We start from the raw sequence: 13,331 nt of genomic DNA, 5'->3' as shown, positions 1-13,331 counted from the left end.
TCGGACCATCATAAATCTCCTCAAGTGCCTCAGGCAATACTAAGCAGCCCAACCATGCTCTAAGACGAGGCAACAACGGAATACGCCCAGTAAAGAAGAAGATAGCAGCACGATCATGAAAATCAGCTAGCTGTTGTAGCAACAAAGGAGTCTCCATGCATACATCAGCCACACCACCATTATCTACTGCAGCCATTTGCACGCTATTTGCCTTCACATATTCTTGCACAAGCTCACCAGTGATCTGCAGCAAACGTGCAAACTCCGGAGAAGGTACCTGAGAACTTTCCTCTGCATTCTCTCCAACATTCACCGGAGTGTAGCTTGCATCAACATCAAGCCTTTGACGTTTTTGTTGCTCCGAGGCATCTGAAGCATAACCCACATCCTTCTCGATCATCTCCTCAATAAGATCCATGTTAAGGCTATTGGCAGCCATGCCACCAACAGCAGCAGCCGGGTCATCCAAATCCATGTACAAAAGCAAAGAAAACCCGTTCTCTCAAACCCTAATTCAGCACTGTAAATTTGAAGCGTAGATGGTGTCAGAAACGTATCTGTACAACTAAAACCAAGATAGTATCAGAAACCCTCACTGCAAACTGTAACCTCCACTGGCTGTTTTGACAAGGCTCCGCCAGCACCAAAGGAAACCGTAATGGTCTCAGAAACCCTACTGTCTCTGATAAGCGTGACTGGCTCTTTCGTGAAGCTTTGCAGGCCGTATCTCTGCTTAGCGGTCTGTTGATGGCGACTATCTCCTGGGGGTGACCTCCTGAGATGGAGGCACCTCCATAGTGTACCCCTCCGTCCCACATGATATTGTATCCCCTCACTATATTCCACTCACCTCCATAGCGTACCCCCCCCCCCCTCGCTATATTCCAATTCCAGTTTCATTTTCTAGGTGCCAGTAGTATCATCTTTATTTTTCATTTTCTGGGTTTTTTTATCCAGACATTGTATCAGATCCACCATGATGTAACTTTTGGTCTCATAGGTCATTATGGCCTTTTGAAGACGTTAATATAACATTTCATTTCATTTCATTTCTCTCTCTCTCTCTCTCTCCCTCTCTCTCTCTCTCTCTCTCAATGCGTGGTAGATCGGTTAGCTCATGGAGTTGTTATTCAACACGTCTTGTGTTCGAATCTCACTCCTATCGGATAGATCTTCTTAGGTCTCTTGGGATTGTTCCTACGACATGAAAACAGCATTCTTCACTAGGTGTGTGAGTAAATAAAAGTGATATTACACAAAGCCACCGAGCTATGTAGAGCCCGATGCCCACGACATAGTGGCCGCCACCCACTCTCATGCTACCTCCAGAGGATCAGAGCCATCATTTCCCACCACCGCAGGACTTCCTCCCGCCCTGTCAGCCTCACTACATTGGGTACCATGTTGCAGCGCCGTATGCGAGCTATTCTTGACTGATGCGAGAGCTTGAAGCTCTTTATTTTTTTCACGGATATTTTCTTTTAGTTTTACTTTCAGTACCATGATGATGTTTTCCCTGGACATGATGTAACATTTTGGTCTCATAGGTCATTTTGGCCTTGTGAAGATGTTAATACAACTCTCTCTCTCTCTCTCTCTCTCTCTCTCTCTCTCTCTCTCGTGCACCTGCCACCCACCATGACTACCTCTTTGCTGTTTGTGCTCCTGCCACACACTAGGGCTAGGCATGCCTCTCTCATGCCATGCCTGAAAATTATAAATCACCACCGGTCAGCCCCTGTATGCTGCCCCTGCACACCCTGTACACTGTCCCTAAACCAATTTTAGGCCCGTCACCCCTACATAGTTCTTGTAAACCCTAAATGATTTTCTCCCACCCCCTGTGTGCTGCCAGTCATCTCCCAAACCCTAATTTCTACCTCTCTGCCCAGATCACCTTTGTTTCTATCTTTTATTTCAGTTCTTTCTTGCCAGTCCTTCTCTTTTCCCCAAAACCATTGTCCAAAGATTTTCCTCCAAATCGATAATTTTGCTCACAAATCTTTGTTTGCCTACCTAATCGATTTTCACTCCATATGAATTTTGGGTTTCTTCACTGCAATTATCAAACAGAGAATCACATTAATTTATTTAATAGCCTTTCTCTCTCTTTTCTATCAGTTTTTTTCTGTTTGCTTCTCAATCTTGCCCCTCAAATCTTAGGCAAAACAGAAAGGGCTACCACAGGTCATTGACAATGACCAGCTTCACCAAATGGAGCAGGCTGCAGGGTAAACTAAAGGACATATTTGGTCAAATGGAAACCTACATCAACACCAACACCAACACCAACACAGAGAAGACCAATAGCCCCACCACAGGCTACGCATGTGAGGGCTTCATCATCGTTCAGGACATTTTGGCATTTCAGGAGGAGCAACATGACAGGGAACTGAAGGAAGTCGCTCACAAAGATGAAGGAGAACCATGAGGGGGACCTGGCAGAACTGAAAACAACCATTGCCTACCTTCGTGACAATTAGAAGAAAGATGAGGAGGAATCACAACAGGCAGGCCTCTGATTGGAGGGGTCTCAGCACAAGGAGGTTAATGCCAAGCTCCGGGAAGACATAAAGCTCACCACTTCTCAAATCAAGGCTGAGAACGCAGGCTTGCATAAAGGACATCGAGGCAACCTTCCAATGGGTTCAGGTTGTCAAGAAACAGAAAACACTAGCAAATACAAATGCCATCACGACAGCTAAGCTTGGTGAGGAGTCCATGGTCCACCCTACAGCCCTGTATAGGGTATCCTTTTGGGGATATCACCAACACACGGGGATAGGCAACGATCGAGAGTAGCAAATTACTATGCTTTTCAAGCTCATCACAAGCAAACCCTTAGTCCCTTGTAATCATCTTAAGTATGTTTGGTCTCACATGCCTTCACGAGATCTCATTTCCCACAACTAAGCATCTCCCAAGCATTCGACTGGCTTCATCCATATAGCTAGCATGTCATGAAACCAGATGGTACTTCACAACTAACTCCTCTCTAGAGACATACATATGATGGACTACCACATTTTTAGTAGTAACGTTTTCATATTCAGTCATCGCGAAGTCATTTTGTACACAAAATTGGAATAAGTTTTAGAATGACTAATGCTACGGTCATGTAGCTTGAGCCTTCTGTGACTATGGTCTCCTATAAAGTTTCATCTCACATCGCAAGCAGGATGGACGGACTGTGATCTGACTGATGGTGATCCTACAACTTGTGACATGTGTTTCCATAGCCCTTGGATGACTTGGTTGGTAGTATATGCAAGAAATGATTGTGAGGTGTAGCTGTTCATCAATCCAAGCCTGGAAGGTATATGTCTATTTGGAAAATCTGCTCTAGCTCCAGTCTACTAAGTTTTAGGTCGGGATCAAGGCCATACTTGTGCATCTAGAAACTTTGACAATCGTACTGCATTTGAGGGGGGGGCATTAAACAGAGAAAATATGAGAATTTTGTTATGGAACAAGTTTTAAACCAGAAGTGATAACCAGTGTTGATTAACAATACCAAACAAGAAAAAAGGCTTACATTGTTTACTTCATAAGAGGTCAATGACAAAGCTTCACTTATTTCATCAGTACTACCTAGCACAAGCAAGACACTGCTATGATATCCATGCCCATACATCCTCTGCCTAAGTATGCCGCATGCTAGATTTTAAAAAAAGGAATCACATATTCAAGAATGTAACCGAAGCTGGACTCAGGGAGCAAAAGCTTGACAAAGCATCTACCCAAATGTCTACAAAAGTGAACGAGTTAATTAACCCAATTTACAGCAAAGCAACCCCCCCCCCCCCCCACCGCGCCTCCCCCTTTTTTCCTCCTTCCTTTATTGTATCTGGGCTGATGATCTTACAGTCTACAGCCAGGGTGACAAAATCTTACTGAGCATTCATAGACAAAGGAAGCACCGAGTACCCTACGACCACCTGCAGAACATAAAAAAAAACTACAAATCAAATTTACGTTATTGTTGTGGAAAAGCCATTTACAGCAGTAGAACTAGAGCATTGGCCTTCATCACCACAACCATAGATGTAAAGAAATGCATATCTACTCCAATAGTGACAGAAAATGTGCAAACCTACACTTGAAGTAGTAAGCTTCTACATAGTGTTTCAAAAAATAAATTACCGGCTTAGGTGCCTCAAGCTTCATCACCAAATCCACATGGAAAAATGTAAACAGGAGATGATATTGAGCGGTCAATATAGCAGGCAACCTAATCTTGAACTCATCATGATAATTTGCTGTTCGAGCATTGACTGCTACTTGAGAGTAAGCCCACTTTAACATTTGTCCAGCATCTCTTGGATATATAGCCTGCAACACAAGTATACCCCCCTCCCTGCTCATCATGTTTCATCAAGCACCATCCTAGACTAATTCTCAGATTCTCCGGCATGCCCCTATGACCAAAACTTTCTGGTGAAACAATGGATTGCCATTCATGAGCAGATGGAAGAGGCATACCTCAAGTGGTGGTTTACGAATATCAGAATCATCTCTCCGGAGCTCGACTCGGACAAATAGATTACGCTTTCGGCTAAGATTTACAACTTGAGGATATACATAAAGGCAATGCAAGAGTTGAGTAAATGGCTCATTCCTGGTGAAAACTCGAAAATCCAAGGCACGGAACTGCAGAATAGCACCACAGTAAGCTTTTCATCTATATAGTAGGACCTTTTTCAGAGACTATCCTGTCTGAAGCAATATTTCAATACTAAAAACATTCCCATGTACTGCTTAACACATTTACAAATGACAGGAAAGATTTTATAAACATCTTATGAACAGAAGAACCAACATCATACATCATCACTTCCACTTTCTCCACCAGATCCTCTCATGTTCCCTGCTCTTTCTGCATCTTTCAATTCTGCAGCAAGCCACTTGGTTTGACCATTATAGGGTCCACGATGAAGGCCATGACTTCCATTGGTGTAGGCTCGGTCTGTTGAAATATCACCATAACACTCGCCACCCTCAGCTGATCCACCATTACTTACCCTGCTACCCTCGGAAACTGTTTCAGCATCAAGGTACTCCGCTGACAACCTCTCTACCTCCAACCGCAAAGTAGCTTTCACAGGTTTGTGGACCTTTCTTTTCGGGTCCTACAGTATTGTTTACATAGGCCAAACTCAGTCTCTGCTAGTCTTCAAGAATGTAAACAAAGTGCAGTTCACGGAAAAAAATCCAGCAAAGATATAATATCAACCATGCCACTGTCATTCATGCAAAATATCAAGCATACCAATGTCATTCACACAAAATTCCGGCAAACTCTTGGAAAGTTTGTAGTGATGAGACCAGCATTGTGACTGTTCAGGTTGCTTTAAAAGCTAAGTGAACAGCTGCTAAAAAAGTTAACCACCCAACCACCATAGGCCATTAGTGAACAAATGCTGCTCCACAGATATGAGAAGAGAGAGAATTATAGGGATTCCAAGCCATATGAACGTTAGCTTATCTTTCGAGGTACACAAGCAAGCTGGAACAGAGCTCTCGGTCAAACAAATTAATGATATGAAAGAGAAAATCTCCAGGCATGCCAATGTCATTCACACAAAATATCAAACATGCCAATGTCATTCACACAAAACTCTTGGAAAGTTTGCAGTGATGAACCAGCATTGTGACTGTTTAGGTTTCTTAAAAACAAAGTAAATACATGCAAAAAGTGTTATCCACCCCACCATCATAGGCCATTAGTAATCAAATGTTGCTTTAAAAACAAAGTGAAGTGTTAACCACAACCACCACAAGCCATTAATGAACAAATTTTGCTCCACAGATATGGGAAAGAGAGAGAATTTATAGTCATTCCAAGCCATATGAACGTTACCTTAACTTTTGAGGTACACAAGCAAGTTGGGAACAGAACTTTCGGTCAAACATAATTACTGATATGAAAGAGAAAATCCCCTCTTTGGACGATGTTTAGAGGTGTCACTCCATGCAAGTTCAGAGCAAACACATCAGGGGTACTTAGAGTAAGATAGAATAGGACCATTCTAAGAAACCTGGTGGGCACCTCACAAGCATCCAGCCTACTGCATTGCATCACTACAAATCGTCACAGTTCCACCTTAGCTTTGAAGAAAATGAAAAAGATTAGGAGGAGAGACAAAATCATATCATTTATCACTACGGCTACATCTTACCAAGATTGATTTACACACAAGAAGAAGAAAAAATAGCGGATTAAGTAGATACATCAAGTACAACAATGCAATATCACATGTGTTAATAGTCAACCTGTGATCCTCCAAAATTGACTTTCTCACATGCTCCATGCCACATTTATGTATTGTTATGCAAGGATGTAAGAAACAGGAAATGTATTGTTCATAAGGTGCAGAGACATTGGGGCAAACTCATGACAACCAGGCGGAGAGACGGCCATGGCCAAACATTCATTACATCATTCTTTCAAAATGTCATGCAATGCCAAGCTAGAAAGTCAGATGATAAGGAGGCAACACAAGAACGCCGAACTATAGCATGGAGGCCCTACCAATCGCAAGCAGGGAATCCTCGGGCACTTATCTTGCAAAAGATAAAGAGACTCCTTTCAAATGGTCAAGAAGCACCAAGCTAGAGGGTCAGATGATGAGGAGAAGACACAGGGACACCCTATCAAAGCATGAAACCAAAACACTTGTCAAGAGACCCTGTTACACCCCGAACTGGGCTAACCTAGATCAGCTAAAGCTGAGGGTTGGGGTTGAAAGCTAACCCAGGAGAGCAATTAGAATGCATAAGTGCTTATAGCGTTCACATGGATCACTCTGGGAGTGCAAGATAACTCAAGAAGTCACGCCTTTTGACCAAAATTGAAATATAACTTGGGAAGAATATTTGTTATCAAAGAAGTAAGAACACGAAAACCCTAATGTGTCCAGATAACTGTGACACAAGCCTTGTAGCACAAGATCAACTAGTGATTGTTCGCAAGCGCCGGCTCAGATGAATTGGTGCTAGGGTTGTCCTTAGTGAAGCTCAAGTCATCGCATTCTAGTTTCTCATCATGAGGTAATATTGGCATAAATTAAATTTTGACATTTAGATCAAGAAAGAATTGGAAGTTACCTTAATAGGTTCCATACATACTCAAAAAAGAAAAAAGGTTTTGGATTTCATACCTCAAAGCTTGGGGGTGATTCCTGACAGGAATCGAATTGTAATTGTGACAGTGAAGATCTAACTATTGCTTGTAATTGGGTGAGTTGTAAAAAGGAAAAGATGTAGAAGAATCTAGAAATATGGTCAAAAAGATGTGATGGATGATAAGCATTAGAATTAATGCGATCAATATGTGGATAGAGACAAAGGTGAGTTGGATGGATAGAGCATGTCCTAATGGAAACTCTTTTGAGGTAGGTGGCTCTTGGAGCCCTATACATTCAATCAATGTTTGTAAGTGTTTACTATTGAGTCTATATAGTTGCAATTAGTGTAAGATTGCTATTTAAATTAATCATGGAATTAATTCTATGCTTTGATTCTCCTTAGATCCAAGAATCTATCTTCTCGACCTCCTTGAACATGATGAGCTTAGACACAAAGTGATACTAAACCTCAATGTGTTTCGTGTGAGCATGAAACACACGATTTCGAGTAGTGACCACGCAACTATGGTTGTCACATTGCAACGTTGTAGGCTTTGCCACCAATATCTTGTAGATGCTGGAGAACTTGCTCAAAACACCAACAGTAAACTAATGTCTGATCTAGTATTATACAAGAGGATAAGACTTCCACCTAGCTTCCTATATAAGGTCTCATCCATAAGGTCTAAAGTATCTTCATAGAACAACCTCCATTGGAGTACCAACTGTAGTCATGCCAAATGCCCCATCTAACCTGTATAATTCTTCTGGGAGATAAGAATGTTATATGCCAGACCTGAATTCCAAACAATAGTGCATGAGCCCAAGGTCAGTCATCTCAAACTCTACAGTAGGTATCCATTGTGTCTGTAAGATCTTTTTCTGGTGATTCCCTATCAAGGTGAGGTCATCTACAAAGAGAACAATGGCAAGATACTTTTCCCTACACACAAGAGACATACAAATTTGCATTTGAATGGCCTTTGGGACCTGTTTCACCTCGTAGTGCCTTTTGTAACCTGCAAACTCTGCTTTCAGAAATGGGAGAACAACATACCCTGGTGCTGCTCCACATATATCTCCTCTTTGAGGTTCCCATTGAGAAAAGCACATTTTATCTCCATTTGGAGAGCACACGATTCCCCTCCACTACCAATGCAAGGACGTTGTGGGTTGTGGTCAACCTAGTTTGAAGAAGAAAATGCCTCCTAAAAGTCAAAACCTTCAACCTCTGCAAAAACCTTTGGCAACGAAACCTATATTTTGCCTTGTAAACCCACTTAGTGCCAATTGCCTTGTGTCTGAGAGATTGATCCACAAGGTCCCAAGTATGGTTTTTGAGGAGGAAACTACATGGCTGCCATCCAATTCGGTTCCTCTTGTGGTAGGCTCATGAATCATTGCCACCTTTTGGCATGAGAGTATTCTTCACAAGATTTTCCAAGCCCTCTTTTTCTCTTCTACCCCTTTGGATATGCGAACATCTTGAGAAGCATCCTCAATGGCATGAGGGCCAACATCCATCAATTTTTGTAATCAAAGTTTGCAAGCAGTAATATTGTTTACTCTCCACTTCTTTCTACAATTCTGAGCTTTGTATTATGTTGATCATGCTTCCACTATTGTGTATTCTTACATGGTATCAGAGCATAGGCTCTAGGCAAAGTTTGTTTTGGTAGTTTGCTATTTGAAGGCAAATTTGGAGAGATGGTCCAACCTGCAAATACTATCGCCGCTCATTCGTGCTCTCCATCTTTTGGTGATGGGAAGTTGGCTGGGACAAATTACACTCTCTGGAAGTTCAAGATTCGGTCTATTATTGATTCATATAAGTTGTGGGAAAGGGGTTGATGCCCTACTTTAGATCCACAAATTCACTATAGATCATATTGCTAGATCTTTCTCTCACTTAGGTGCGGAGGCAAAGAATTGAATGCACCCCATCCAAAAGCTACCTATACCACTTAGGAAAGGGCTTAACCTTTTGCAACACAACATGCTTTGTTGTTCTTCTTCAAAATCCATCACCATAAGATATGGTATGGGTCGCCTACCATCATAATATACAAGGAAGTCCATGCAAGTTGTGTTGCTTTGGTGATCTCCTTGTTGCACAATGAAGAGGAGAGAAGCTCCTCCTCCATCAAACATAGTTGTTCTTGGAATACCATATCACAACTCGCCATGATCTTCTTTTCTTTTCTTTTTTCCTGAGAGTCATAGAGCAAAGATCCCTTCAACTCCATGCTGTAACCCAAGAGGTTGCATTGTTGACTTTTAGTATCTCTAAGCATCTGAAACATATACAAAACATTCACACCTAAAAATTCTGGAGCCATCCCTTTGGCAGCCCTTGTTACACTCCTCTAAAGAATGTACACAATCATGATAACTACCTCGGCCCACAAGGATTTAGGAAGATCTCTATCATTAAGAATACTCCTAGCCAATCTCAACATATTGTGATTCCATGCTGCAGGTGGAGGTTGTGTTGCTTTGGTGATCTCCTTGTTGCAAGATGAAGAGGAGGAAAGCTCAAGTGGAGGTTGTGTTGCTTTGGTGATCTCCTTGTTGTAAGATGAAGAGGAGGAAAGCTCCACCATCCGACGTGGTTGTTCATGGAATACCACATGATGGTTCACTATGATCTTCTTTGCCTGAGGGTCATAGAGTTAATATCCCTTCAACTCCATGCTCAACCCAAGAAGATGGAACTCTGGATTTTTGCATCGAATTTGGTTATCTGTGCACCTGGAACATGTACAAAACATTCACACCTAAAAAGTGTGCAGCCGAAGGTTTCTTACCCGAGTAAGCCTATAATACAATCATCCCTTTGACGACCTTTGTTGCAATCCTATTAAGAATGTACACAGCTATGTTAACTATCTCACTCCAAAAGGATTTAGGAATATCTATGCCATTAAGCATACTCCTAGTCATCTCGACAATAGCGCAATTCTTTCGCTCTCTACAACACCATTTTATTGTGACTGTGAGGAGTAGTAACCTACCATTTTATGCCTCTTTCCTAGCAAAAACCTAAGAAATCATCAAACATGAATTCTCCTCCTCACTCTATCCTGATTTGCTTCAATCTGGCCCATGACTCACTTTCAGCCAATGTTAGCCATTCCTTTAACTTTTTAAAAACCACAAAAACACCCACATCCTCCTATTGTAATCATCAATCAACGTGAAAATAGAAAGAACCTCCAAGTACAAGAGTACTCATCTTTCCACAAAGGTAAGTGTTGGTCCTAAAACTGGCCTTTTGTGAAAAGAGTTTCCAGTGTTGCTTACCCATCATGCAAGCTACACATACATCCGTACTATAAAAATTGGTCACAAATGCCCAACTAGCGTACCTTTTTGCATCTCTCAAAGAGTGTGCATACTGAGATGCCCATATCTTGATGCCAAAGTTTGTTGCTACTCAAATCAGCCTGCAACCATTGATCATACAAGTTGTTCTTACCAATGCCCTTTACAATGACCTTGTCATCTCCATCAAGAATAAATGCCCTATTCTTATCAAAGTGAAACACCAAGTCACAATTCGTGATGGTCGAGATAGAAAGGAGGTTCCTTTTCATGTCTAGAACCCAAAGACTTTTCACACAGTTTTTTGGACATGAGGTAAATAGTACATGTTCTTTTAATTGGACAGTTTGCATCTTTGCCCATTGCCACCATGATGTCATCTCCCACAGGCTTTGGGGAGGAATACCAATGCTTGTGCAACTGGTCATGTACCTAGAAGCCCTATTGTCGATAATCCAAGAATTATCACCCGCTCCAACATTGATTGTTTCACTGCACACTTCTTCAATAGCAACAAACAGCTCGATTTCTAGCGCATGACTCAATTATTCCTTAATCTTGAGAGTGTCATTCTTGGCATCTATCTTCTTTTTCTTGAATTCTTTGGTTATTTGCCCTTTCTTGTTATAATAAAAGCATTTAAATTTTTTCTTCTATTTGGAAGAATTAGAATCGTTACCTTTGTTCTGTGTGTTGGCCGAGAAAGCATGGTTGGTGCCATTGGGTGCCATTGCAACCTTGCATCCGCATGTCCTCGTCTCCAAGTAATAAACTCCTCAAAGGTGAGAGGAATCGGAACATTCAAAGATGTAACAAAATATCATATTTAGATGGCAATATCCTTAGTCAGTGAACGAACAAGATCTCGTAAGAGAATGCTCATGCTGATTGTAGCCATATGGTTGGGAAGATCCTTGATTCTGGTGAGGAGCATCTCCACCGCTTCACCTTCATTCAACTTCTCCTGATTAAGCGGATTTTCAAGATTATGAATCCTTGAAGGAATCAAGGTCTCATATTGGCTCTACCACAAAGACCATGCTTCTGCAACTATGGAGACATGTTGAACCATGATCAGCACACTATCATCCACGTAATGACAATCACGTAGAGAGCATCTGCATCCCTTTATCTCCAAGTTTTGATAAGGTTGGCAACACGTGATACAACATTGCCTTCTATATCTCTTGTTGGTAAGAGGTGAACATCGACACCAATGACAGTAGTACAAGGTTGCCTTCTGCATCCCTCGTTAGTAAGAGGTGAACATCAACACCAATAACAGTGTGCCAAAGCTCATAAGAGGATATGATAGCCTTGAGCTTGAACTTCTGGAGAAGATAATTGCTGCCGTTAAGCTTTTTCCATCGAGACCAACTGGTGGTGAACCATGTCTTGAGAAAGATGCCATTTCTCCCAAGAGATTGTTAGCAAAGAAGTTTTATACTGAGCCGGGGCTTAGACACCATGTAAGAGGATACAACAAATGGTGTATACAAGACAACACTCCCAAGCAGTAGGATCTTTCACAGCACAAAACTCAAAAAATTGCACATTAACAAAGATAGAAAAGAACATTGTATTCGTGAAGTGTTACTAACGTGGTACAAAAGATGGCAAAGCCCCACACTTGTGTGCTCCTGTGAAAGGGAGCTTCGATCGCTGATCTAGAACTGCTAAGACGGAGACTATATACTAGTAGAAGCTAGAGAGTAAATTCACAGTGATGAAGAACTGTGTATAGAAGGGACTAGAGTCTAGCCATCTATGATGTATCTATACATAGCATGTATACGCATGGCGCCCATGACCGATCGTGTCTAATGTATCCATAGAAGCATGTATACGAAGGGCGCCCATGACATGACCGCGTAAGTCCACGGTCATCCACGGCGTAGACTTGGTTCATAAGATGTACTATAGTTTCTCCACCTCCCATGAATAATGTCACGACAGGGTGTCCAGGAGTAAAGTCTATCTATTCTATGTGTGGACCATTATGGGATAAGTTATAACAAACTCTACTACAGCATGTAACCTATTCGGCACTCTGGCAAATCTCTTATAATACATTTCTAAACCATCTGGCCTCCTAGGCCACCATCTCGTGTGAATACGAGGATGTCAGGTGGCCGGGTTGCTCATGGTTATTCCTCACAATGGGGGCCATATAAACATGAGCTAGCCGGTGCCTAGACAATACAATATCAGGGTGGAGCATTGATATCCAACAGTACAAGTCTCTGCACCTACAATTTGAAGTCCATGGCTATAAAAATTATCATATCGTTCATTTTCTTCTCTAGTTTGAAAAATGTAGACCAATATCCCTCATCAAAGGGATATCCGTCTGAGTATGGAACCTATCATGTCATTCATTTTCCTTTTGCCTCATTAATATAGACAGAACACCTAATCCATATGATGTTATTGTTTTGCCAGTTTGCTGTGGGTTTTCATAATATGTGGATCAACAATGCAATCCATGGGTTTACATAATATGGATACAGCAAGGGATCCCGTGTTTTTGCATTTCCACTGCATGAACATTAGAAGAGTGGTAATCAAAATAACCAAGAACATGCTCTATGTTTCTACAGGAAGAGTACACCCCTCATTCCCCTATTGGCAACCTTCCGTCACAGTCCATCCTTGTTGGCACCTGCCTAGGGTTCTGGAGCTGCCACAACCAGCTGTGTGGAGGCTGTCTTTGCAGAGTCGTTTGGCAAGGGTTTAGGGTTTAGGGTAAACCCTTTCTAGCAACATGCCCTCTGCAGCCTTAACTTGTATATTGAGTCCTAACAACTTCTGGAAACACAATAGCATAGGCCTCAGCTCCATTGTAAACAGGACTTCAAAATAACAAGTGCTTTTTAGCCT

The 13,331-nt window shown here is 41.8% G+C and overlaps 1 protein-coding gene across 12 annotated transcripts in view; it reads right to left on the bottom strand.

The window, feature by feature from the left end:
* SPK1 (guanyl-nucleotide exchange factor) overlaps positions 1-13,331 on the bottom strand; it is a 251,368-nt gene that overhangs the window by 169,321 nt on the left and 68,716 nt on the right. For all 12 annotated transcript variants that reach the window (XM_086778119.1, XM_086778125.1, XM_086778131.1 and 9 more), the window contains 4 exons: positions 4,827-5,129; positions 4,483-4,650; positions 4,144-4,332; positions 3,895-3,938 (listed from right to left, as the gene is read on the bottom strand). In XM_086778119.1, the coding sequence (XP_086634245.1) occupies positions 3,895-3,938; positions 4,144-4,332; positions 4,483-4,650; positions 4,827-5,129 (704 nt within the window). The remainder of the gene's footprint in view (positions 1-3,894; positions 3,939-4,143; positions 4,333-4,482; positions 4,651-4,826; positions 5,130-13,331) is intronic.

This window comes from Cibotium barometz, chromosome 39, assembly GCF_041138505.1.
Source record: "Cibotium barometz isolate CiBa-2024 chromosome 39, ASM4113850v1, whole genome shotgun sequence".
Lineage (NCBI taxonomy): Eukaryota > Viridiplantae > Streptophyta > Polypodiopsida > Cyatheales > Cibotiaceae > Cibotium > Cibotium barometz.
The sequence above is the reverse complement of the archived record's forward strand: the minus strand, read 5'-3'. Positions and strand labels throughout refer to the sequence as shown.